Genomic DNA, 27,280 nt, shown 5'->3' with positions numbered 1-27,280 from the left:
GACAGCTGGAGACTGCAAAGATGAAGAGAGGCAGTTGCAGGCTGTGTGAACCTTTGTATTACCACACTTATAAGCTCAGTGCTGTGTTTATTTCAGTTAGAAGCTTTTTCTTCCCACCCATCTCACCCATCACGGCATTTTGGACAGACCTTGCTTGGGCATCCTGCCTGACACCCTCAGATATTTGGCAGAGACCCTTCTCTCCATTTAAAGACTACAGGCATATACATTACCCTTCCTTGTGAGCCACACACTGTGTTCTCATTAATGACAAGCAAAATGTCTCTGTTCCGTGGGGGTACAATGCACACTTTTAATTCTAGCCTCTATAGAAGAGAGTGGTCTGGACTGCCACATGCTAGAAGTGGCAGGGAACAAGAATGCCCAACGGCATGAATTTCTGCAGTGCGCTGGGTGAGCGCTCCAGTCTTTTGTTTGCCACAGCCACTCAGCTGCTAATGTGACTTTCTGAAGCAACACAGCCAGCCATCAACTTTGTTCTGTCTCCAAAGACCTTAGAGAGAAGTTCGGTCATGAGGATGAGAAAGGAACAACTAGTTGAATGTGATCAAAAATGTAGTTCTTCCTTGGTGCAGAGAAATCACAATGTCAGTACTACTTATATCCAAATGCGATCCAGGTTAATACAAAAACTGGAAAGAGTAGAAAACTTTCTCCTGAAACACAGTAAATACAATTGCTCTGAAGTTCCAGTCACTGCATAGTTTTCAGATGGTTTAATCCTTCATGTAACACTTTCTTAAAATAGGAAGACTTTGGCATAACAGCATCAGGCTTTCTAGACATTTATGCCAAATCCTTATGGTCTTTTCAGAGCATAGGATTACAGTTTTATAACATAAAGACTGTATTATGTCTTTTCCCCAATAATGGAAGTACAGCTAGATGCATTCTGAGAGATTCCACCACTAACATTGTAAGAAAGACTGAACCACAACTGAACGAAAAGCTATTATCCTTTGAGCATATTAGCCATTCCCACAGACTCCTAAAATCTTTGTTACACAATAGTAAATCTGCTGTTGCCAAAAGAATAGATACGGTCTGATTTTGTGGTGTTTATTTTTCCATGGAGATGGAAGGCTTGGGGTTACTCTGCAATTCTCTACTATACTAAAAAACATTGTAGGGCCCTTTTACCCTTTTCCCCAAGACCTGTGATTTCATTTCACTTCACATAATCTCACAAACACCACCACTTCAGTGTTTTATGGTTCTGGCATCAACCCTGTTGCTGCTACTGGGAATAACCCAGGGTAATCTATTGCTGCTGTCAGTCAGAGGCTGCATCAGCTCTCATTCAAACTAGCAACTTCTACAGTGCAGAACCACACTACGGGACAAAGACAGAAAATAACCCTAAAAGGAACAAAACAGTCAGGAGACAGAGTAAGGTCTATGAGGGAAAAAAGAAAAAAATTAATCAAACTGTTATACATGTAGCTTACTGATACAAAAAAAGCTACAAGTTCAACTGCTGCTACACATACTAGTATGTTAACTATGCGTACCCTTTACAGACACTTTTTACACATTATGTCACGCTTGCTCACATACGATTTAGGAAACAGCGAGCCAAGTGCAAGGAGCATAGCTGTGACAAACTGGAGACTCATAAAGAAAAGCTGTCCTAAAAAGAGATTTCAAGTGAGTGCTACCATTCAGGAGCATGCATAATCCGTATAATTTTTGCACAAAAACGGTCTTCTGTGTTACAGTTTTAAGAAAAAACATTAAAATATTTGGTAGTGCTTTCAAAGCACTTTTAGTTATGAGAATACAACATATCTTTTTAACTTGGGTTTCTAAAGCTATATCAAAGGCAAATACACGTACAGATGCTATACATATTCAAAATTCAGGTCAAATCTTAATGCATTGGATGTGATCTTCAGCCGCTGTTTTTAGATACTCAGACTTCTTACTGACGACTGAATTACAACTCCTATCCCTATTACTGAAAATATTTGTTTTCTTACTTCAGTGGGAGAAAAGATAACTCCCATCTGATTTAATCTTAACTATTTCAGAGGCTCCAACAGGAAAACCTGCTACCTGAAATATGCTAAGTATTTAATTTCTAATCTGCTACAAGTGATTTGTCTGAGAACATGTTATCAATCCTTAGACAGACTTCACTTCAAAATATTAATGTATTTTCGACTGTTTTGAGATTTATAACCCTACTTCACACACTTACTGTTTGTGACAAGAGCATGTATGCAGAGCACATACTTTCTTTTTCATACACAGTTTTGTCCTTTAATAGCTTTTAGATAAAAGGTAGGCAGAAGACGCGAAACAGATGCCGGCGGTATACATGACCAGCTCCCTAAACAGCTGATTATTAAGAATGTCCTTATGCTACTTACAAACCTTTCTTCATTAAGACAGCAAGTCATCCTGATGGTTCCTGTAAGTAGAGGTAGTTTTGCATTTTCTACCAGCATCCGTTTACTTGTGAGAACTCCTGAACAAAGAAAACACACATAATTGTAGGGCCAGAGGTTTACAAGATGGCTCATATTTGATTACCTGCTATATTTTCCTCTATTTTCCTTGCTAATGCCACGATTTGCATCTCAGCATCCAAGTACATGCCCATTACAGGGAGAAAACAAGCCATCCTTTTCCTAATTAGCCAGTAGTCCTATAAACCTTCAGAGGCTGGTATTACTTTAGTACCGTAGAGGCATACAGATTCATCAGTAGCCAAAACAAGAATAGAGGAGCCCAGCCCATGCAAAACTAGAAGTAAATCATTAGGCAATGTTTTTTGTATCACCTGATAGTTCAAAACATTTGACGATAGGATGTCTCAGAGAGGCCTGTGAACTTTAGCAGAGAAGATTGTTAAGGAATTATGCTAGGAGGCAGCACTGTGTCCATGCTGGACTCCCCTCATACCACAATGAATCTAGATTGTCCTGAGAAATCCTTGTATGTGGGAATTTGGCTTTCCGGAAGCCTGTACAAGTCAACAATGACAAGTTCTGACAACTCAAGCCTATGATAAGCATTTCCCCTGTGAAGTAAGAATCATCTTGCATGTCTACCTTACACATGCAGACGTCCATTATCTAATTAATTACTGTCAGTGTTGAGTCACACTAAATGCGAATTGGTAATACTCCTTAGGACAATCAGTTAACAGGAATCCAACTGTGTCAGCACCATCATATTTATTCTTCAGATGACTAATATTAACATCTGTCATTCTCTTCTTCAGTATTGTATTTGGTAAGGACCCATGAGGTTCAGTTCAATTCCTGAAACCCCCAATCAGTCATCCTAGTTAGATCACTTACACTGCGCAGGCATGGTGGTATTACCATTTCCCCTCTTTTGAAGTTTACAAACACAAATTCATTATTCTTTGTGAAAGAAGAAGTAGAAACCTTTCAAAATATCAATTAAAAACTCTGAAGATTGTCCCTATGCAACTACTGTGAAGATTTCCTCAGAAAGCTCTTTGCTGACTTTTGATCTCCTAAATTTTTAAAATTTTTCCCATCTATATAGGATTTTACTGAAGATGAGGGTTTAAAGGTGTCCTTCCCTTGCGTAATTCATTGTTCAACAAGTTCTTCACAAAAAAACAAACAAAAAACCCAAAAAAACCCAAAACTTGAAATTCAGAACTATAACTTAAAAGTCTGAGAAAAATAATATTTCACTGTAACTCCAAATATCTTCTAACTTCAGTCAAAATTAAACAGGAAAACTGAAATTGTTCCTTTCATTCCTGTTGGAGGTGTCTTCAGTAAAACACAAACTCCTTTTTCCTACAATAGCAAATATGCCCAAAGTCCAAGTTAGCAATTTTGCAAACTGACTCACAAGCACCATTGTACATGGCGTTAGCTGCAGCAATCACTTCCAGCAGTTTATCTTCTAACCGCAGTTATGACTAAAGACAGAACGCTTGCCAGAATCAGAAGCTATCTTCAGAGAGAAAGATTGGACTAAGAGCAGCCAGCCACCACTGCAGCTGTGCTCTCTCACAGCAAAGTTTCATCAGCTGTGGCACCAACTGCCCACCTAAAGGCCAAACAGAGCATTCGTGGCACAACATGAAGATGCTAAATAACTTCAGGGGACTTTCCCTACCGTCTGTGTTTTGTGGCTATCTGTTGCTCACCTGTGTGGCACTGCTCTTCCCCAGTACTGACAGGTTGTGTCACCACTTTGAGAAGAGTGTTCTTCCCCTCATTTTGTCATCCTGCCAGTTCCATGACACGCTTTCCTATCATTCCAGGATTTCCCCTCACCTTCGGGCAAAAGGTTAGGTCATTACCTAATTTTTCCAAGTGGAAGAACATTTCCCATACGTATGTCACTTTCAAAAGCTAGGTTCATTTTTGATGACACTCATGGTTTCCTCTTCAGAGAGACCCTTTTTGAAGTTAACTCCAGATGATTTATTAACTCCCCTCTCCCTCCCTGCTTGGTCATCTGCAGTCTGTGTATGGATATTCTTTGTTTACTCTGTCTTTACCAACGTCAACCGGCAGGACAACAGGTGATGTCATACTGACTCAGACGTCACTGCTGTCCTGTTGGGAGGACTTATCTGTCAATGCAGCATGACCTTCAGACCAATTACCAGCCACTTCTAAACATATCAACCTCCTTTTCTGCCGCTAAGCACCTCCTGTTTTGCAGCTTCACTGGCTCTTCCAAGACGAACCACTGCTCTTCTACAAATTTTAAACTTCCAACCTTCTTGGATTTTATTAGTTGCAGTTAAGTGAACGAACTGGTATATTTAATGACAAAACTAGTGGTTTAGCTTATAAACGTGTTTATAGAGTGGGTAGAAAAAGAAGGTGGGTTGTTTGGGTCATGAGTCCCAGTCCTTCACGACTACAAACAACTACGTAATAAGCAACCCCAGAAGGAAACAGAATACCACCCAAACACTTAGTAAACTTTAGACTGCCTCAGTGACAAGCCAGAAAAGTCTGGAACATCACTGGAACAGAGAAGACCAGTAGAATATTTTTCAATAGTTCAAACACTTAGCAAAAATCTACCTATGCAAAAGATATACATGGGACAGAAAGATTAAAATAATTTCAGGGAATCAAATTCTTCAGCAGCAGAAGGGCAGCACAGAAAAGAAATGGGGGAAAGAAAACAAAAAATAAGAAACCAAGCAGTCCTTAGAGATCATTGAAAAAACATACAAGAGCATGTTTTAGATATTAAACTTACAAATAGTGTTTTAATGTACAATATTAAAGCAGAACACAAATCAAAATACATTATAATAAAAGAAAAAGCTTATTCTTAAGGCCTTATGTGTAGTGACAAGCACCTACACGTTTAAGAAAAAACAGTAAGAGCTCACTGTTCCATGACTGATTACAAGCATTTTGCTGTTGCCTGTTATTGTCAATACTAATTAAAATAATAAAGTTGTCCTTTAAATAACAAGTTTCTAGGCTATTGACTGCTGAATGTCTTAGTACTCCACATCCTAGTAACTAGATTTTCTTTAAAATTAAGGTCAACTATAGCAGCCACAGGGTGGCTATCTCTACTCAAAGGATAAAGTTTCAGTATTTCCCCCACTGGAGGTGGGGAGAATAATCCCAGAGCTGAAGTTCCTCACAATTTATTCGAAGAAAGTAGTCTGGGAATCAAATTTTTCCATGCCTGCTACACTACTGCAGATCAGGCAGAACAACAAAACAGATGTGTAGCTGTTACACAGTTAGTAAAAATGGCATACTATACTGTCATAGCTTAAACTATTTAATTACTAAGAAGTACATCTTCAGCTTTATTTACAGAAGTAGCAGACAATAAAGACGAAATCAAACTATTCTGAATCCCATAAAAGATACTTCCTACAAATTCAGTTAAGCTCTTCTTAGAGCTTAATCTACATTGAAATAACCCCTACAAAGAACTGAAAATCAGGAACTATATAAGCACCACTACACAGGTGTTTTCATATCAGAGCAAACTATATTAGATCTGCAGACAAAGGAAACGCAAGTATGAGATCTGTTACGAGCAATTCTAAAAAATCCATTTTTTTCTTTTCAAAACATGGGTAGTAACAAGGTCACAAATTTATAGTGCATACTTATTGATGGTAAGTAAGCATTAAGTGCCCATGAACTGTACTGGTGGTGACACTTACACCCTCTTTTTTGCATAGAAAAGAAACAATGAGCATAACGGTAATAACCACCCGGTATTTTGACCCTGTTTGGAAACTCACTGACAGAAGTTGCAAGTTTTTTCTTCAGCAAAATACACTGGTTTAGCTCTTTCTTTTTATGACAATATTATGCATTTACTCTAGACTTTCATGTAGCTTTCCAAGTGGCAATACAAAGCAGCATAATACTGAATTCAGAACAATTACACAGAAGCTTTATTCCAGAAAAATAGGAAGTTGTTACATGTATGCGTGAAGTACTATGCTTAAAGATTCAATTTCTGAATCTTTTTCACAAGAAATTCTGCTCTTAATACAAAAAAATATTTATACAAAACCCTCAACAAGCATCATAATACACAATGCCAACATCTATATGCAAGGACCCGAGATGTTAAATCAGGTTTCAGTGCAGTTTAAGGCAAACATTGATATACCCCTTCTGACAGCATATAGTCTCTCATGTAAACTCAACCTTTTAGATCTCTGTCATTTCAAAATTCATACTTTTAAATCGTTCTTCAAGCACATCAGTATCTTCATCACTGTCCTTACTACTTAAGTTTGCATCAAAATCCAGCTCATCCTCCAACCCCCTGCTTTCTTGGCCATTTTTAGTAGTCACAATCTCAGCTCTGTCTTGTCCTTTATCAATCCTGCAGAAAGAAAGAGGATGTTATCACCACTCACTTCTGGAATTTATTTTTCTTTTACACAAGAATGGGATGGAGGGTAGAATATTCTACCAGTGATGGAAAGGGGCAGGAGGTGGGAAGAAGGAAGAAAGGGACAATAACCTAAAGTTACTTTCATGTTGAATAGGAAAGATATAAAAGACAATAAAGGAAAAAGAGTCTGTGAAGAAACAAAAAATATATATGAACAGTTTGACCAAATAAGCAACAGCTGGCCAGTTGTCACAGACTAGTAAATCAATATAGGATGCTCAATAAAGAGAGATGAAAAAAGCCAAAAGCATGCTAAATATATGCGGTAATTGTGCTCAGTATTAGCCCTTGTCTAGTTTTTATGTTCACTAGTAACTGAATCATCAAATGACAGACAAAATGCAAACAGTAAATTGGCTTATGCATATTTTATGATGCTTTAGACCGAAATCCATTTTGAAGTGCTTTGTTCTTAAGGAAGATATGCAATTGGTATTAAAGTGCCTTACCCAAGAAAGACTTTGTTTTTGATTTTCCCAGCCCCACTAACATCAATAGGCATCTCACCCCCAGTTTCAGCAGACGAAAGCGAGGGTAATGACTCCTACTGATTCCTGTCAGGATTATTCAGAATATGGCATAAAGTACAACAGCTTCTTGGCAGTTTCCCAACAAGCTTTATTAAAAGGGGAAGACACAGTGCAGTACTGAAACTATGTAACCTATGAACTACTTACGGAATTACTATTTCTTCTTTTTTTCCACATTTAGCACAAATCTCTAGTTTACCAGCACATGGTCGACAAATACTATGGTATGGATCTTTTACAGTCTTCTGGAGGCACTTCACACTGTGCGTGAGAGAAGGAAAGCATAATTAAAAATATATTTGTGGACACTTGTTAAACATTCTGTATTCAAAGACGACATAGGTGTACTCTTCAAAAGAGGAACAACGTGTTATAGGCCAGTTTCATATGAAACATTTGGTGTTTCAACAAACAGCACTATCAAAATTATTGCCCATCTTACCTCTTCTTTAACTTTTTCAGTAAGAATTATTAAAACAAGAAATTAAGAAGAAACATAAAACTACGAATTTTTATATTTAAAGTGACAAAAGAAACCTTTCAATTCATTTCAGCAGGTAGTTTTACTTTAAAAGCTACATAACTTCTTCTTCTGGTTTAGTGATAGAATGAAACAAGAATATGATATAAAAAGGTGCATGCATTTTATAAGTAAAAAGCTTTTGATTCAAACATCATGGTGTCGTCCTCTTCCTTATCTCAGAGTATAAAAAGAGCCACTGCTGGACTTTCCTTATGAACACAAGCCAGCACAGGCCTGTATTCTCAACAAGCCCAACATAATTATGTAAAGTTTTTGCTATTGTTTTTTAAGATGTGATAAAACTCCATAGATAAAGTCAATTCTAAAATGCTATGCCTTAACATTCAGCTGACATTTAGAAAGTGTTGTGTTTTTTGAGAACAGAACTATATATCCTATGTAACGCAGCTGCCCTAAAGTCACTCCCTCTTAGTTCCTCAGGCACTCAGAAGGCTGTCAGGAAAGATTTAGGATACAGTTCTGAACAGTGAATTTGCAGACTTGGCTAAAACAGGCTGAAGAAAAATATCAAGTGTTTTTGCATGCCTTATAAGGACAGATGCCCTAACTAGCATCTAGTGAAACAGAAATTTCTACTTTCTTTCTCAAATCCCAGACTTACATACTAGCATCTTCCCCCTACTCTCTTCATCTAGGTTCTGCTGATCTTTCACTATTAGGATGTACACATCCAATTCCTTAAGAAGCTGTAAAATCACAAGAATTGCTGTAGACACATTTAACAAAAGCAAAGTCTGATCTGCCTAGTGTTTCTGGTCTTCCCTCTCCCCCACAGAAAACCTAGAGTTAGATGTCACTGGCAATAGCGACTTAGTTTGGTTTGCTTTGGTGTTTTTTTGTCTTTCTTCTATGATCAGTTGTGTTAGTATTAAAAATAATGTCTACAGCTATCTCACACCAAACAGTGGCACTATCAATGCAAGGCGGATAGACTTTTTTTCTAAAAGAGTTTAACTGTAATAATTAAATACTTGAAATACAAGTAAACTAGGGATAACTTGTGGCTGTACCAACAATCATAATTTTAAAGATATTAAAAAAATAAAAATAAGTTGAAGTGCAGAAAAGTCCTCAGTTTCCATTGTCTGTGATGTGAAGAATTCCTTTTTCTTGATAACAGTCACGTTTTTAATGTCTATAATGCATTTACTTCTAGAAGCTTCGCACACTGAAAATCTTCATAGTTTAGTCCTTTCAGAACAGTGACCCATTGTACTGCTGTAGGCTGGGCTAGAAACCACCACCTGTAGAGCTAAAATGGTCTGCAGCCCAATTTACTTGCTCAAAAATATGTTGGAAAACATCACATAGTCTGTCATAAGCAGCTGTCCCACAATGTCACTTTTTCTATTTCCAATTATAATTTATATGGGTTTTTTGCCTGCTTTTTTTCCTTAGACAGTAGGCAAAGAAGCAAAAGAACCATATCCACCACCACATGATTTGTTACAGCTCATCACTTTTAAACAGGATGCACAGTCATCCAAGAAAGAGTTAAAAAAGAGAAATAACAACTTCATCCATAGTGAACAGAACCCGGAATGTTTACTTTGAGAACCAGTGAGATTTCTACCTTTTTTTTTTTTTTTTTTTTTACAGAAAGGGTGAAATTGCTTACTAAACCAAAATACTTGCTCCATGTGGTTTCATATTAAAAAGCAAAACTTCTCACAAGTGGGGGATATAGTATGAACAAACATTCCTTCCCTTTTAACCTACTGAAAATAAAAACAAAATACACCATCATTCACAGAACTGCACACATACATTTACAGAACCTCTTCAAGCAGTTCATAAGTATTTTAGAAGTATGTAATTCAAGACCCACAAACACAGAGCAAACTACTGTGACAAAACTGTCTGAATCATACACCACAGCTGCAGTTCCTTTAAGTGTTTCATTGTTGAAACACTGGCTGTGTCTGCTGCCACAGAGGTAAGAACCTCTGCAGCTAAGCAAGAAGAAAGTAGAGAGTATCCACTTCAGAAAGTTAATCTATCATAAACCTAGAAATTATTTTAAGATACTTGGGGTTGTATTTTAAGAGAGTTGGGCTTGTTCAGCCTGGAGAAGAGAAGGCTCTGGGGAGACCTTAGAGCAGCTTCCAGTACCTAAAGGAGGCCTACAAGAAATCTGGAGAGGGGCTTTTTAGAAGGGCTTGTAGTGACAGGACAAGGGGGAATGGATTTAAAATGACAGAGGGGAGATTTAGAGTAGATATGAGGAAGAAGCTCTTTACTGTGATCATCATGAGAGATGGGAAGAGTTTGTCCAGAGAAGCTGTGGCTGCCCCATCCCTGGCAGTGTTCAAGGCCAGGCTGGACACAGGGGCTTGGAGCAATCTGGTCTAGTGGAAAGTGTCCCTGCTCGTGGCAGGGGGTTGGAAATAGATGATCTTTAAGATCCCTTCCAACCCAAAGCATTCTATGATTCTATGATTCTATTTATCACCTTTGTTATGTACTTATCCAAAACCACCCAATACAGAACTTTATGCAAATACTGCTAAATCTTTAATATTTAGGATTATAGTTTCATGTACAAAAAGAGAGAACATACTAAGAGGTAATGAAATACATGTATTGCAAACATTTTGTAGGACGTGAGGCCTCAAATGCTGAGAACAATGTTGGTAACGAATTTTGATATGACTCAAAACTAAAGCCCTCCTCTCCTCATTTCTCTCCTAGACAGTCTTCGTGAACTACAAAAGTTAAAAGATGTTCAGATACCTCTAGTACCGGCTTGCAACAAGGCCTTAGAAAATTGTGTTACAACTGGTTTGGATTTGACTTTTTTTCAGGAGGACACACTGACAGTTTTGGAAACTTACAGGTCCACAGTTCAAGCATTTTAACAGCAAAGAGGGAAGCAATTGCTTCTCCACCATGTTTTCAAAAGTTTAAGATAAAAGACTAATGAACTACAAAATTAACATTGCATATATATTGTCATTGCAGACTCCAAATTTGAAGAATGTCATACAGTAGCAGCTACTACTTGTGAGTTTCCAAAACTAGAATATTTTCCAAAAAAGTCCACCAACTACATTATCAGTGATTAACACAAAGTATCTTAACTCACCATTTTTTAGGTTTTGTTAGCAGTTTGTACTTGTTGAATTTCACCCGCCACTCCAAGATACCTTTGCAATGCTGACACACTCCATCATGAAGCTTAGCATTTATTTTCTGAATAAATAAAAAGAAATAAAAATGAGAAATCTCTGAAAATTTCCTACTTTCATGAGTATAATCTTGCTTAGAAAGCATCTCCACCCACCATGTGATTAATAGGGCATTTAGAAAGATGTTTGTTTCACCTTAACACAAGCATTTCATATACTGTTACTGCTAGTAATGTGGAAAGAGTGCTGAGGTAACCTTTTACCTCAACACAGTCTTCATTATTTTTATCATAATTTAAATACTGTTAATAGTAGTACTTATTTATGTTATTGTATTGTTGGTAATAGATAATCATAGATATTTTATTTTTTCATCTGTAGAGATTTTACAGAACAGATTTAAGTAGAAATGAGCCCTGAAATATGCAGGTTTCATCCAAAGAAAACTCACAAAACTTAACACTTAATTTATATTGCTCACGCTACCATTATGCTACCTACTTTAAGTAACAAGTGTCAGGATTTTTTTCTCAGATCACAATGGAGTAGAATCCACATGTTATTTGCAGTCAAATCATTCAATGTCTCTTTCATCATAAACTTCCTTTATGAAAAAGCAACACATTTTTGCTCTCAAGTATCTACGATGAAATCCTCAAAATAGTCATTTAAACTATGGTATATATTCAAAACAACGTGAACAACATTTTCTTGAACATTTTGTGTTACGTTTTCTCAGAAATACAAAATGTCAACTGACCAGTATATTTGCACAAGAGGAGTTATTCTGAGATTGGAAGCAGTATGAAACCACACTGCTACTTTAAATAACAAACAACATATACTTACACATTCAACCTAGTTTTACTTCTTTTCCACCTAAAAATGCCAGCAGTAACTATCTATCATACGGTTGTGTGTGTTCATTCAGAACTTTAAAAAAAGAAATTTTGCCATTAAAAAGTACATATTAAAAAAAAACAACTATTGTGCCTTTCTTGAAACAGCTTTAAAATGGCTCCTGCACCAAAGTTATTATTAACATTAGATTATTAACACTACACATCTATTTCTTAGAATACCTAAAAGTTCACTGGAACAGATTCTGCCCTAATTGCTATTAGAGTTTATGTTATTCTTCTACAAATAAACTGAAAAGTCATTCTATGCACACAGTAGCTTCCAAAGTAATTTCCTGGCTTTATGACACACAAGAGCTTCTTACTACTCCACAAAGTTCTACTCCAACATACTAGAGAAAGAAACAAGCATAGCTTTAAAAAGACAGTATCTTACTCTACTCCAAAAAATGTATGTGGCAGAGGAAATGCTATTTTTGAGTGCGACTATACTATGAAGCTTGTTTTCCATTGTTTCCATTCTTAGTAAACTTCAAACTTTTGGTAAGAGTTTTCCCACAGTGTGGTTAACTGAAGGTGTGGCACTTTTTGGCTGGTTCAGATCAAAGACAGTAAACTTTTTTTCAAATTATCAAACACAGACTTGGCATGTTAAAAAAAAAAAAAGTAACAAGGTTTTAAAGAATGTTTTAATATTGAATACAGAAAGCTGTGGTTCTGATGTCAGTCATGCATTATGAATTAAATTTTCCAAGTGTACGGGGTCTGGCTGAGATGGAGTTAATTTTCCCCAGAGCAGCCTTTCTAGGGCTGTGCTGTCTATTGGCAGCTAGGAAGGTGTTGGTAACACACCAGCGCTTTGGCTACTGCTGAGCAGTGCTTGCACAGCATCAAGGCTGACTCTCCAACATTCCCCCTCACCAGTAGGCTGGGGTGGGCAAGATCTGGGATAGGACACAGCCAAGACAGCTGACCCAAACTCACCAGAGGGATATTCCATACCATATTATTACATCTGCCCATCAATAAAATCTAAGACTTAGAGAGGAAGAGGGGGGAACATTCATTATTATGACATTTGTCTTCTGGAGCAAACACTACATCTCTGTGTTGTGGGTGGACATCGCCTGTTACTGAAATATGACCTGAGGTGGCTAGTCCCTGACTGGCAGGGTGTGTGGAAGGATTTGGGCAGGTTCCTAGGGCATTTATCACCTTCCATAACCTGGGACTTCACACCTGACCAGGCAAGCAACCCTGGCAAACTCACGCACCACTTGATAGAAGGGTGCCTTGCCTACCCCAGTGAAAACCAGCAGCTTCTAGCACTGTACTGAGGCCTGGCCTGTGCCCAAAGAGCCACAGTTCGGTACTCTCAGAGGAAGTTCACAAAACCATAGAATCATAAAATCAAGTAGGTTGGAAAAGACCTTTAAGATCATCAAGTCCAACCTGTATCCCAGGACTGCCAAGTCCACCACTAAACCACGTCGCTAGGGGCCTCATCTATACATTTTTTTGAACACTTCCAGGGAATGTGATTCCACCACTGGAATCAATTCCAATACTTGACCACCTTTTCAGTGAAGAAATTTTTACTAATATCCAATCTTTACCTCCCTTGGTGCAGCTTGAGGCTATTACCTCTTGTCTTATCATTTGTTACTTGGGAAAAGAGTAATAAGTTACTCTCAAACTGCATTTTAAGACATCATGGTTGAGATAGGGACCCAAACTACAGTAACTGTGAAAAAGAAACCGTGGACAAGAACGATGGGCCCATATCATCAATTAGTAAGGGAGGGGAAGAAGAAGAAAGTTTTGATCTTGAAGCCAGTCCTTCGACAAAGAAATTGCAGCAAGGAGTGGGAGAATTCAGACTGGAAACAGACACACCTGGTCCCTGACCTCATCAGAACTTCAAGACACGCAGACAGCTTACAGTTGCCAGCCAGGTAAGCAGACTGCTGCCTGGCTGCTCTGATGCTGGGGTAACAGGGCTGACAATCGGCAACTGGAAGGTAAGGAAGTCCAACAACTGGGATCCCGTGATAGAAACCAGGGAATTTAAAGAGGAATTGGAAAAGAGGCAGCAATTCGCAATCTCTGGAGACAGCTCCTTTGTAGTATGAGGGCAAGATACCCATTCAAAGAAGATCTTGTGAAGTCCTCAGGAAAGCAGACTACTGCAGATAATAGCATCCAGTAACAGAGAGAACTAGTGGTGCTAAAACTCATCTACAGTGATCTAAACAATGATGATGTCTCCAAAGATCCCGAGGATGTCCTGTGCAGTTGGGCCGTGTGGAGGAAGGTGATTCAAAGTGCCCAAGTGCCATATTTTAACACCCTGGCAGGAAATTATTGCTCAGATATGGATACACCAACTGTGGAGAGTCTCTTTTTGGCTCCAAAACTTGCAAGAAAATTTCTGTACCTCCTCAGCCCTATGGGCCAGTATCTTGGCTACTAGTGGCACCCTGAGAAATCAGTTGCCTCCTGCACCGGTCAGAGGGAAAGGAAGCCCCAGGAGCTTGCCATGTGGTGCACTCTGGTTCTCTGGTTCTTCTTGTGTGGCCAGAGGGACGACATGAAGAAGTGGGACGGTGAACTCACCTTTAAGCTGGAAGCCCGTGTATGCGAACTGAGAGGGAAGACAGCTATCAAGAAGGGGTCACCCAAGAAGCCTGTCAGCATAGTTGCTGTAGAGACACAAGAAGGCAATCAGCAGTCTGCCAGACATGGAACTGAAATCACCTCCCTTGATCCTGGTGAGGGGTACTTCTGGTCTGGCACTGCGAGGGTCAAACAGTGAACACTCTGACAAGGAACAGGAATAGAAGGTACCTGCCCTTGCTCAGGAAGAGGAAAGGGATGACCATGTACACTGGACTGTATGGATGTCATGGCCTGGCATATCAGACCCACAGAAGTATAAGGTTCTGATAGACACTGGTGCACAAGTGTACGCTGGTGCCACCAAGTTATAGGGGCACAGAAGCCATCTGGATCTCTGCAGTGACAGTGGGGTGCTGAGAATTGTCTGTATCAGAGGCTGAGCTGAGCTTACCAGGGGACAAGTGGGATCATCTAAGGAACATGCACAAGTCCATGGGACCTGATGAATTAATGGGTCCTGAGGGAACTGGTGGATGAATTTGATAAGCCACTGTCCATCATATTTGAAAAATCATAGCAGTGAGGCGAAATTACCAACTGGAAAAAGGGAAATATAACCCCCATTTTTAAAAAGGGGAAAACGGAAAACCCAGGAAACTACAGACCAGTCAGTCTCACCTCTGTGCCTGGCAGGATCATGGAGCAGACCGTCCTGGAAACCACGCTAAGGCACATGAAAAACAATGAGGTGGTTGGTGACAGCCACCACGGCTTCACTAAGGGCAAATCATGCCTGACCAGTTTGGTGGCCGCCTATGATGGGAGTACCAAACTGATGGATAGGGGCAAAGCAGCTGACGTCCTATACCTGGACTTGTGCGAAGTATTCAACACTGTCCCACATGACATCCTTGTCTCTAAATTGGAGAGACATCAATCTGATGGATGGACCACTCAGTGGATAAAGAACTGGCTGGATGCCTGCACGCAAAGAGTTGTGGTCAACGGCTCAATGTCCAACTAGACACCAGTAACACCAGTTACCAGCTACAACCAGTAACCTGAGTGGTATCCCTCAGGGATCAGTGTTGTGACCTATCTTGTTCAACATCTTTGCCAGCGACATGGACAGTGGGATTGAGTGCGTCCTCAGCAAGTTTGCCAATGACACCAAGCTCTGTGGTTCGGTTTATATACTGGAGGGAAGGGATACCATCCAGAGGGACCTTGACACGGTTGAGAAGTGGCCCAATGCCAACCTCATAAAGTCCAACCAAACGAAGCGCAAGGTCCTACACCTGGGTTGGGGCAATCCCAGGCATAGCTACAGGTTGTGCAGAGAAGTGATTCAGAGCAGCCCTGAGGAGAAGGACTTGGGGGTGTTGGTTGATGAGAAACTGAACGTGAGCTGGCTTCAGTGTGTGCTCACAGCCCAGAAAGCCAATCGTACCCTGGGCTGCATCAAAAGGAGCGTGACCAGCAGGTTGATGGAGGTGATCCTGCCCCTCTACTCTGCTCTCGTGAGACCCCACTTGGAGTACTGTGTACAGTTCTGGTGCCCTCAGCACAAGAAAGACATGGAGCTGTTGGAGCAAGTCCAGAGGAGGGCCATGAGGATGATAAAGAGGCCTGGAGCACCCATATGAATACAGGCTGAGAGAGTTGGGGCTGTTCAGCCTGGAGAAGAGAAGGCTGCGTGGAGACCTCAGAGCAGCCTTCCAGTATCTGAAGGGGGCCTACGAGGATGCCAGAGATGGACTCTTCATCAGGGACTGTAGCGATACCACAAATGGTAACAGTTTCAAACTTAAACAGAGAGATTTAAGTTGGATACAAGGAATAAATTCTTTACTGTGAGAGGCACTGAAACAAGTTGCCCAAGGAAGTGGTGAATGCTCCATCCCTGGCAGTGTTCAAGGACAGAACCTTGAGCAGCCTCTTGCTCAAGGTGAGGTGTCCCTTGCCCATGGCAAGGGGTCTGAAACTAATGATCTGAAGGTCCTTTCCATTCTAACCATTCTATAATTCTAAGCATCAAAAGTACCCCACTGTGACTAGCCTAGATGCCCCTTGCATCGTTAGCACAGAACACCTCAGAAGAGAGTACTTCATGGACCCAAATGGGAACTGCTGGGCTTTTGGTGTAGCCACTGTGAACACACAGAAGATTAAACAGCTATCTACCCTGCCTAGCCTCTTGGAAGGTCTTTTTGTTGTGGAATTGCTCTCAGTTGAAGAACAGCAGGTGCCAACTGCTACCAGGACATGCACCAGTGGCAATACTCCACAAACTGAGGCTCCCTGGCTCCTATCCATGAACTGATTCATAACTGGAGAGCCAAGGAGTCATCAGCAAGACTCACTCACCTTTTAATAGTTCCATATGGCCAATGCAAAAGTCTGATGGAGGGTGGAGGTTAATAGTAGACTATCATGGCCTGAACAAAGTGCTGTAGTGAGTACTCCTGTACCAGACATATTAAAGCTCCAATATGAACTGCAGTCAAAGGCAGCTAGCCGGTATGCTAAAACTGACACTGCCAATGCATTTTTCTCAATCTCTTTGGCAGCAGAGTGCAGGCCACAGCTCGCTTTCATGTTGGGGGATGCCCAGTACACCTGGAATCAACAGCCCCAGGGGTGGAAGCACAGTTCTACCACTTGTCACTAATCCAAACTGCACTGGAAAAGGGTGGTGCCCCTGAACAGCTAAAAACCACTGATGACATCACTGTGTGGGGCAGCGAGACAAACAAAGTGTTTTATCCTCCTCAAAGAGGAATTCAGATTCTTCTGAAAGCTGGTTTCACCATAAAGAAAAGTAAGGTCAAGGGATCTGGCACAGGAGATTCAATTCTTGGGAATAAAATGGCAGAATGGATGCTGTCATGCACCTATGGATGTGGTCAACGAGCCAGCAACTATGTCTCCACCAGCTAACAAGAAGGAAATGCAAGTTTTCCTTGCAGGGAATCCCTTTGTGGGGTTCTAGAGAATGCACATTTCATGTTACAGTCAGCTTCTGAGCCTTCTCTATCAAGTAACCCAAAAGAAGAACTATTTTGAGTGGGGCTTTGAGCAACAACAAGCCTTTGAACATATCAAACAGGAAATAGCTTGTGTGGTAGCTCTTGGGCCTGGCTGGACACGCAAAAGGTACTCTACACTGCAGCTGGGGAACATGGTCTCACCTGGAGCCTTCAGCAGAAAACATCACAAGAAAATTGAGGTTGACCATTAGGGTTTTGGAGCCCTGGGTATTGAGGATCAGAAGCCCACTACACTCCAACCGAAAAAACATACTAGCAACATACGAGGGGGTTCAAGCCGCTTCAGAGGTTGTTGGTACAGAAGCTTATCTCCTCTCAGCACTTCAACAGCTATATTGGATGTTTAAAGGAAACGTTCCCTCACACAACCAGGACTACACGGAGTAAGTGGGTAGTGTTGATCACGCAATAAGCTCCACTGGGGAAACTCAACTGCCCAGGAATCCTGGAAGATATCAGGGACTGGCCAGAAGGCAGAGATTTTGGAACACTGCCTGTGGAGGTGGCTCATGACCAAGAGGCACCACCATATAATGAGTAATCTGAAGATGAAAGGTGTTAGGCTTTGTTTACTGATGGATCCTGGCAGCTAATGAGGAAACTTTCTGAGAGAATAAAATCATTGCTAAGTTCCCAGCAGATATCTGTTAAAGGGCTGGCAATTCAAACTGCTGTCAACACTGACTGTGTTCATTCTTTCAAAATTCGTGCAATTTGAAGATAAGCCTTCTTTTCAGTGCTTTAACAGCACAAAGTAAGGCTCCAAGTAATGTAGCCTGAATAAGCTTCTAATAACCTGCAAATTAGCCTGAACTTTCCAGTTCTCTCTCTCACACTCCTGATTTGCATTAATTAGTAATGTATGAGGGAAGAAAGACACAAACACTGTAATTTTTATTCCCAGGTGTTCTTTATCGTGATCAACTATTTTTAGTATAGCTAAGGTAGAACCCAATAAACATCAAAAGATTGCAATAGTTTATGTTGAAGATAGCTTGTTGCCCTTCCAGAGGGAGTTAGCTTCCTTGCTGAAAACCACCTTGCTTCCCATAATACATCCTGACATCACAGCTGTGAATGGAAACCCTGTTACCAAGTGACGCAGGGATAGGCTCAGCAATGCGTAACACACTTGGAATGCAAGAGGCCATGGTTTGGACTGCATGTGGTATAAACAGTGCAGAAGAACATACTAGGAACTACTTTCACCTCTCATCCAAAGTTTGTCATATAGGCTGCCTACTACAAATTCTGCTAAATATTTGCTATAGAACAAGGAAATATGCACAATTATTAATGGAGCTTTATAAAGCTCTTCCTCCTTCCTATATGCTTATCATCTGGCTCCTGAATACACAACAATCATATGGTAGTGAATTCCTTTTTTTATTTTTGTTTTTCAGCAGACAAACTAAAATGCAGGCCATCCCAAATTCCAAAGATGCCTTTTCATTTTACTCATTCTGTAGATCTTTGCATGAAAACACCACCTCATAGCAAGACCTAGAGACTAGTCATGGCATATAAAAACTGTATTATTGGGACTTCTTCACCCTTGTTCGAAGAATAAATCCCTGCAACTTATCTGATGATTAGTTCTACCTCAGTATTAACACATTGTTTCACCACTGAAAAAGGTCTTCAGAAGACAACTAATACACAAGAAGCTCTGAAGTAAAATAAAGTTTATGTATTGAACTGCACAGTAACAATCACATTATTCACAGTCAATGAATCTGTACCAGAGCTGGTCAGCCTATTTAGATTACTTTTACACAGTCACATTTGAACTGTTATGTTTTATTGGTATGATCAGTGACACTCCAAATATCCAGTGCAAAGATAAAGAACATTGACCAAAATGCTGCCTAGGAGTCTTCTGACAGCAAATTAGATTGTTGATTAGATTGTAGATATGAGGATCACATTTAAGATCCCGATCCAGGAATAAAGATGACTGGACTTTTCAACCTAGTCACCTGTAAAACCACAAATCTTAGACAGCAGCTCAAAGAAATCACATGGTATATCTGCTCAGAAAGTAACAACTGGAAGAAAGACAACAGCTTTTAAGTTCTAATTTCCTCCTTCTAAGAGGCACGTACAGCACAACCTCTTCCTCCCCTTCAGCAATTTCCTGCATTTTTTACTCAATGTTGGCACTTCAAGTATAGGGTGGTGTAGTTAATCACTGGCTCAGTACATCTGAATATGAGACTATGGCTCTACAATCCTTCTACCAGGCTGATGATTTAGCAAGTCAATAAAGAATGATGGATTTATGTCAAGCAAGCAAGCTTACAGAGTTTAACCTTGACTTGTGCTTTCCTTCTAAGTTTATTCTGGTCAGAAAAAATCCCTGATGTTTAAATGATACTATTACTAAAACAAGTTGATAATTTACTGTTATTTTCTATACTAAATTCAACATCTCATTGGATTAAAAAAAAAAAAAAAGTAGCATATCGCTTTAAAAAGCAATGCCAACTTGAAGAAGTGAAGATGTCCCCAATTAAATATTCAGATAAGCTATTTTTTCACATTTTTGAAGTCACCAAAGAACATATGAGAGTAAATTATCCCAACAAACTGGAAGAGAAACTTTCCTGGTATCTCGGTTCCCAGATGGAATAGGGAAGTTATTAGTTAAATCAAAGAAATCTCTCTGCTGGTTACTTTTCCTATTAAAACTCATTTTCGAATATATTTTGTACATTGTTTAAACTTTTATATATTCGTATTTTCTTCCTTTCGCCCACTTAATAGATCTTGCTTTCTTTAAGGGTATAAAAAACCCCAACAACCCACACAAAGACCTGAACAAGGCTTGTCAGTTTCATTATTCCCTTCCAAGTTTTCTACCTAGCTCTTATGCAGGTTGTTAGCTCTATACACAAAGAGGTGGTAGTGCTTACGGTCCAAAATGGATTTCTTGATGCGAGAACTAATCTGACAGTTTAGATTCTTTTTCTGTCATAGCAGATTCTCTATTATTTTTTATTTTGTTTTTATGCTCATTTCCCTGGTTTAGTCAATAGCTCTTTCCTCCTTTTGGTTTTTTTAGGTTGGTTGGTTGGGAGTTTTTTCGCTGTACGTCCCTTCATGGACAAGTGCAACTCATCCAGTGCTTGCAGTATGTCTATATATTCCCTGGAGAAATTATAGTTATGCAATACAGACATGATAAACAGTCTTAAAGCATACAGTCACAAAATATTCCATGTGCATATTATATACACACTGTCAGGTCAACTGCCCTAACAAAACAGCAACCTCTGTATGCTCACGTAACCCAATATTAAATCATATAACAACCTGCCAAAAGCAGTTCAGAATGTATTAAACACACGCACCTACACCTACTAACTTGGTACACAAAATAATCCCTAGCTTAAGCTAGCATTAAAGCACTCACAAGCAAGATATAATGATGGGGTTTCAAAGAAGCCTCACTGTCTGTTTCGAAGTTTCTAATTATGTGTGAACCTATGGGTATTTTGAGTTACTCTACTGAAAGCAGACTCCTGCTACTGAGAACACATCAGTGTTCTACTCTGCAGTAAAGGAATGTGATGTCAATGCCATCCACTAACTTCCTTGTAAAAAGCACAGGTGATATTGCTTCAATCAAAAAGGCTGAATGCAGCATTTCTGAATAACTACACTTCTCAAAAACAAAACTCCACAGGATCTCCTGTTAATGACTACCAAGCAGTTAAGAGTGGATCAGCACAGACTAACAAATGTGAAACAATGATACAAGATGTCAGATTTTCAGGGTTCTAATACACATTTCACAAGCAAATTCCCCAAAGAGCTTCACTTGCTCACATATTGTATCACTATTACTTTAAATTTCATTTTCTACACAGGCATTTTTTAATCTTTTTTTCTGAGGAGAAGGATATCTAACATTTCAATCAAAGACCTAAGGTCTTCTTTGCATCCATAATGGTTATGTATGGTTAGCTAGCATTTAAGGTCCTTTTCTGCTTTACTGCTATGGACATTAAAACACACAAAAAAGCTTTCTCTAAGTCCAATTCCAAATGGCCATCTTGGAGATCAAGATGTTTGGATTTTTCCAGATCTGTGCCCATGATTCTGAAAACATGCAAGTAACCAACAAGAGAATATACACACTTGGAAGGACTGACAGTCAACTCTCATCCTCTTCCCCACAAAGAACTCAAAACATGCATGCTCCCTCCCTCACTGCAAGTTAGGCTAGAGTCCAGAATAGATCATAGAATAGGATGGAAGGATGGAAGAGACCTTAAGGATCATCTGGTTCCAAACCCTTTGCCACACCTTGCACTAGACCAGGTTGCTCAAAGCCCCTGTGTCCAGCCTGGCCTTGAACACCGCCAGGGATGGGGCAGCCACAGCTTCTCTGGGCAAAATCTTCCAATGTCTCACCTGCTCACAGTGAGGAGCTTCTCCCTCATACCAAATCTAAATCTCCCCTCTTTCATTTTAAAGCCATTCCCCCTTGTCCTACCACTACCTGGTAAAAAGCCCCCCTCCAGCTTTATTGCAGGCCCTCCTTCAGGCACTGGAAGGTTGCTCTAAGGTCCCCCTGGAGCTTCCTCTTTTCCAGCTTGAACAAGGCCAACTCCCTAAGCCGATCTTCATAGGAGAGGTGCTCCAGCCCTCTGATCATCTTCATGGCCCTTTTCTGGACTCAATCCAAGAGGTCCATGTCCTCCTTATGCTGGGGGGCCCAGATGTTATGCTTGCTCCTCTTCTCCCTACATGAAAGGCTATAACCCAGGCCTGAACGCAATTCTAAATCCAGAATAACAAGGGTGGCTAGAAAGTAGACTTTAGCCTACCAAGCTACGCTATCTCACATCAAGAACAGGAACTAACCAAACTCCAATACCATTAATCTGATAATTCCAGTTGGCTACTGCTTGTACTAGATTTGCATGGCAAGGTTTTGGTAGCAAAGGAGATATAGGGCATGGCTTCTGTGGGAAGCTGCTAGAAGCTTCCCCTGTGTCCAATACAGCCAATGCCAGCCAGCTCCAAGATGGACCCACCGCTAGCCAAGGCCAAGCCCATTGTGATGGTGTTAGTGCCTTTGGGATAACATATTTAAGAAGGAGAAAAAGTTACTGCACAGGAGCAAATGCAGCCAGAGAAAGGAGTGAAAATATGGGAGAGAATTAGCTCTGCAAACACCAAGGTCAGTGCAGAAGGAGGGCAGGAGGTGCTCCAGGCACTGGAGTAGAGATTCCCCTGCAGCCCATGCTGAAGCCCCTGGTGAGGGAGGCTGTCCCCCTGCAGCTCATGGACGTCCATGGTGGAGCAGATTCCACCTGAAGCCTATGGAGAAGCCCATGCTGGAGCAGGGAGACGCCCAAAGGAGACTGTGACCCTGTGGGAAGCCTGTACTGGAGAAGGCTCCTAGCAGGACCTGTGACCCCGTGGAGAGAGGAGGCCACACTAGAGCAGTTTGTGAAGAACTGCAGCCCAGGAGAAGGATTCACATCAGAGACTTAATGGAGGACTGTCTTCCACGGGAGGGAAGACATGCTGGAGCAGAGGAAGAGTGTGAGGAGTCCTCCTATGAGGATGAAGGAGTGGCAGAGATAGCATGTGATCAACTGACTGCAACCCCCATTCACTGTCCCTCTGTGCTGCTGGTGGGGAGGTGGTAGAGAATTCGGGAATAAAGTTAAGCCCAAGAAGAAAGAACAGGTGGGAGAGAGGGTGTTTTTAAAATTTGGTTTTATTTCTCACTGTCCTACTCCAATTTGACTGGTAATAAACTTATTTGCCCAAATCAAGTCTGTTTTGCCTGTGACAGTTACTGGTGAATGATTGTTCCTTGTCCTTATCTTGATCCACAAGGCTTTTGCTGTATTTTCTCTCCCCTGCCCAGTTGAGAAGTGGGAGTGATAGAGCAGCTTCGGTGAGCATCTGGCATCCAGCAAAGGTCAACCCACCACACTGGTTTAGCTATATCTCCTCTGAGTTTCAACTCACGATCACAGCCTCAGCATTTAAGATCTGTGAGGCCTTGAGCAACCTGCTCTAGAGGAAAGTGTCCCTGCCCATAGAGCGGGCTTGGCACTATATGATCTTTAAGGTCCCTTCCAACCCAAACCATTCTATGGTTCTGTAATTCTATAATCTATATTCACCTGTTCTGTTCCTAGTGCCATCGCACAGTCTTGACCAGTGTCTCCACCAAAACAAATTATTTATCCATACAGCCAGCTGAAGAAGTAGCTGACATAAACACTATGGTAAAGCTAAGGTTCAGAGTTAATAACCTCTGAAATTTAGGGAAATGTGGATTCTCATCTGGGGCGTACTTAATGAGAAGAAAGAAATGGAGAAACAGATCAGTCATTTGGGTGTAAATATGAATCACTTTGTGGTTTACCATCTTATTACAATAGAGTTCTAAATGTTCTCATTGAACGCTATTTGCTTTCATCTTAGATCTTCTCCAGCTTCCATGTTGACTTACGTAATATACTTTACATAAAATGTATATTCATAAAATATAATGTATATTCCTCAGCTGAGTACCACAAACAACTCTCCTGGAATATACTATGTAAACCAAACACCCATAAACAAATTCCAAGAATCAGTAACTAACAACACAGTGTGCCAGGGTTTACCCTGCCCTGGCTTTTCCTTCTTCAGTTCATGCTAGATGCAGGCTTTCCCAGCAGTGTTGTAGGCAGTTAACCCAAAACCAGTAGAGAGGCAGTGTACTTCGCTGCAAGAGTGTTTCATCTCAACCAGCCTATCCCCGCGTAATGCTGTAGTAAAGACTGGTCATTAGAGGAAAGACAAATAGATCTTTCAACATGTTTTGCAAACAATCAAATCTATAGTCTTTAAGATTAGAAAATGGATGCCAAGGTCAGTATCAGACTCAAAACCCTTCAAAAAAACCCACAGAAGAACTGGATAACAACTGCCAGCAGGGAAGTCAAAAGACTATTACATCAATTTCCTCTGCAGATACTGCTTCACTGAGAGAAGCAGCAATAACACTGCAAATAACAACTCAACTCCACCCACAGTGCAACCTGAAGCTACTGTAGTTAATACTCAACATTGCTAATGCAGTGCACAAATGCAGCAGGATAAAATTTTTAAGCTAGAAAGCATTCTGCAGCCTTTGAAGATAGTATTACATAGGACAGCGTATAGCAGCAGTCAAAGATAAGGCAAATACCTAAAATTAAAAAAGAAAAAGAAAAAAAGTTTAGCAGTGATTTACAGGAGACCTACCTTCTTTCAGGAGCTCAGCAGCTCTGAGTGTTCTGATCTACTGAGCTAGTGAGAAGAGGAAAAGAAGAATGGCCCATTACTGTATCACTCCCTGTGATGAAACTGCTACTATTTCATCCTTTCCCTCATCACATCTTGAACATCTGTGGTGCTCCTGATCATTCAGGACTAGACAAGACAGCGACGCAAAACTGCCATAATTCAGCATAGTCTGTAGCTAAACTATGACATCAATCACCTAATCTTTGTTAGCCTAACTAAATTTCTTAAATAGCAGAATCAGGCCTAGTTATCAATATAAAGACTCCTGTGCATCCCTTAGCACTAGAATTTCTACATGACAGTATGCCATAAGAAAAATGTCTTTCCCTTTATCGCACACTATCTAACCACCATAAGAGGAAGCACCTACTTCAAGAAGCTTCTTCCCTGTGGTCAGCAATCTCCACATGAACTGGCAGGCACAGACAGAAAAGAAATAATTCGCTTGAAACAGAAAGGAAATAGACACAGTCCCATACCACAGGCGATGCCTGCAGTGAATCTTGGCTACATTCAACAGTTTTAAAAAAAATAAAAATTGTTTGTATGCATGGTACTGTGTAGTTGGTTCTACACAATACAAAACATTTAAAAAAGGAAGTAAAGCAGCCATCTGGGTGTTAAAGTACTTGCTTCAGTTACAAAAATTAAGTCAGAATTCAGTTTCTCTTTGAAGACTTTTCTGATAGACTAGCTCTCTAGGATATTTTTGTGTATGTGTGTGAAGGCCAGACAGGAAAATACTCTTCTATTGGGGATCATGCAGTGACTCACGCAACAAATAACACTGGTGCTGCTTAAAGCCCCATTTAAGCAGCCTGTTCAACTTGCAGAACCAGTCCTATGTTCTACCAGTCCTCTCTTCTCAGTTATTTCTGACAATCCTGTCAGGTTCAGTTAAAGGGATATTGACATAACAGCAATAGCACCAGATAAGCTTCTTCTAGAATGCTCATCTTGTGTTTTGGTTTACCTATCCCTTTCCATTTAAGCTTTTAAGACAAAACATCCCACTTTCGTGTTGTTACTGGTCAGGCATGCCACTTGGCCTTCCTCCTCTCCGGCACTGCTATTTTGTTACCACAACTACAAGCACAGAAAATGTTCCAAGAATATATTGTAAACCATTTCCTTCTCCATGCTTAGAAAAAACAACAACAAAAAAAGACAACAATGGTCTTTTTAAACAAGTGTGACAATATCAAACCATGACGTTGTGTGTGGCAAAAGCACTGATAAAAAAGCTGAAGGCACTTTTCTATGTAACTACTCAGAAAAGCCCCATAAGATTTTTTTAAAAGCCTTAAAGACAACATGAGTCTTTTCTGAAGCTGTCTCACAAGAATGCCAAGAGCAACATGATATTTATGTGGATGATGTCCTGGATTTACATGTTCTGCTTAAACCACAACATGGGGGAGCTGTTCAAAATAAATTCTCAAAATATTAAGATGTTTGAAATAAGACCCCCTAGTCACAAGCTCTGAGAAGTCACATGGAAGTCAACACTGCAGGGAATATTTGCTTACTTTACAAAAGTAAATGCTTTATTTCAGTTCTTGTCTTAATAATTCTTTGGCTTAACAAGGGCCTGTCATGTCATGAATATGGGTCAAGTACCACACAAAATGCATTTGCTTACACAGCTGCCTAAGACAGGGGCCACGTGACAGCTGGCTGAAATGGCTTGTTACGTATTACTCCCTCGACACAGCAGTGAACCTTTTGGACAGACCGTGGCCAGAACTTTCTCCACTGCCAAAACGAAGATGCTTCTCGGCTTCCACTGCTGCATGGCTTCGTTTGTGGTCCTGAAGCTCCTCAAGACCTTCTGGCCGAAGGCCGCACTAGGGCAGGCCATCGCTTCAAGGGCACCCTGCACCCAGCAGGCCGCACAGGCTCCTACCTACGCTTTCGACATCGAACCCCTTCCGCCGCTCCGCCCCGCAGCTGCTCCCCGAGGTCGCTCCGCCCCGCAGCCGCTCCGCGGGGTCACGCTGCTCGCGCCGCTCCCGTGCCCATGGGCAGCGAGCTGCGCGACCAGCCCGGCGCCCTGCCGGGAGGGGAGCGGAGCGGGGGGCAGCCCGTTACGGTCCGCCCGCGCCTACCTTGCGCCGGGCGCTGGTGTCGTACTTGTCGTTCCTGAAGGCACGCGTGTTCTGGTAGCGCTGGGGCCGCGTGCGCGACACGTTGCCCCTCTCCGAGCTCATCGCCCGGACAACGGCCAGCGCTTCCTGCCCCGGAACCGCTCCACGCCTCCTCTGGCCCCGCCGCCTCCCCATTGGCCCGCAGCCGCGTCTCTCCAACCCCTCCGCCCACC

At 41.0% G+C, this 27,280-nt stretch overlaps 1 protein-coding gene across 1 annotated transcript; it reads right to left on the bottom strand.

Annotated features, from left to right (window-relative positions):
* Positions 1 to 5,193: 5,193 nt before the first annotated feature.
* On the bottom strand, positions 5,194 to 27,235 carry CZH9orf85 (chromosome Z C9orf85 homolog). Its single transcript, XM_030470132.1, has 4 exons — positions 27,069 to 27,235; positions 11,084 to 11,190; positions 7,602 to 7,715; positions 5,194 to 6,852 (listed from the first exon to the last, which is right to left on the bottom strand). The coding sequence occupies exons 1-4, from the start codon at positions 27,168 to 27,170 to the stop codon at positions 6,675 to 6,677; spliced, it is 501 nt and encodes a 166-aa protein (XP_030325992.1). The 5' UTR covers positions 27,171 to 27,235; the 3' UTR covers positions 5,194 to 6,674.
* Between the last annotated feature and the right edge of the window lie 45 nt (positions 27,236 to 27,280).

This window comes from Strigops habroptila, chromosome Z, assembly GCF_004027225.2.
Source record: "Strigops habroptila isolate Jane chromosome Z, bStrHab1.2.pri, whole genome shotgun sequence".
In the NCBI taxonomy this organism is placed as follows: domain Eukaryota; kingdom Metazoa; phylum Chordata; class Aves; order Psittaciformes; family Psittacidae; genus Strigops; species Strigops habroptila.
The sequence above is the reverse complement of the archived record's forward strand: the minus strand, read 5'-3'. Positions and strand labels throughout refer to the sequence as shown.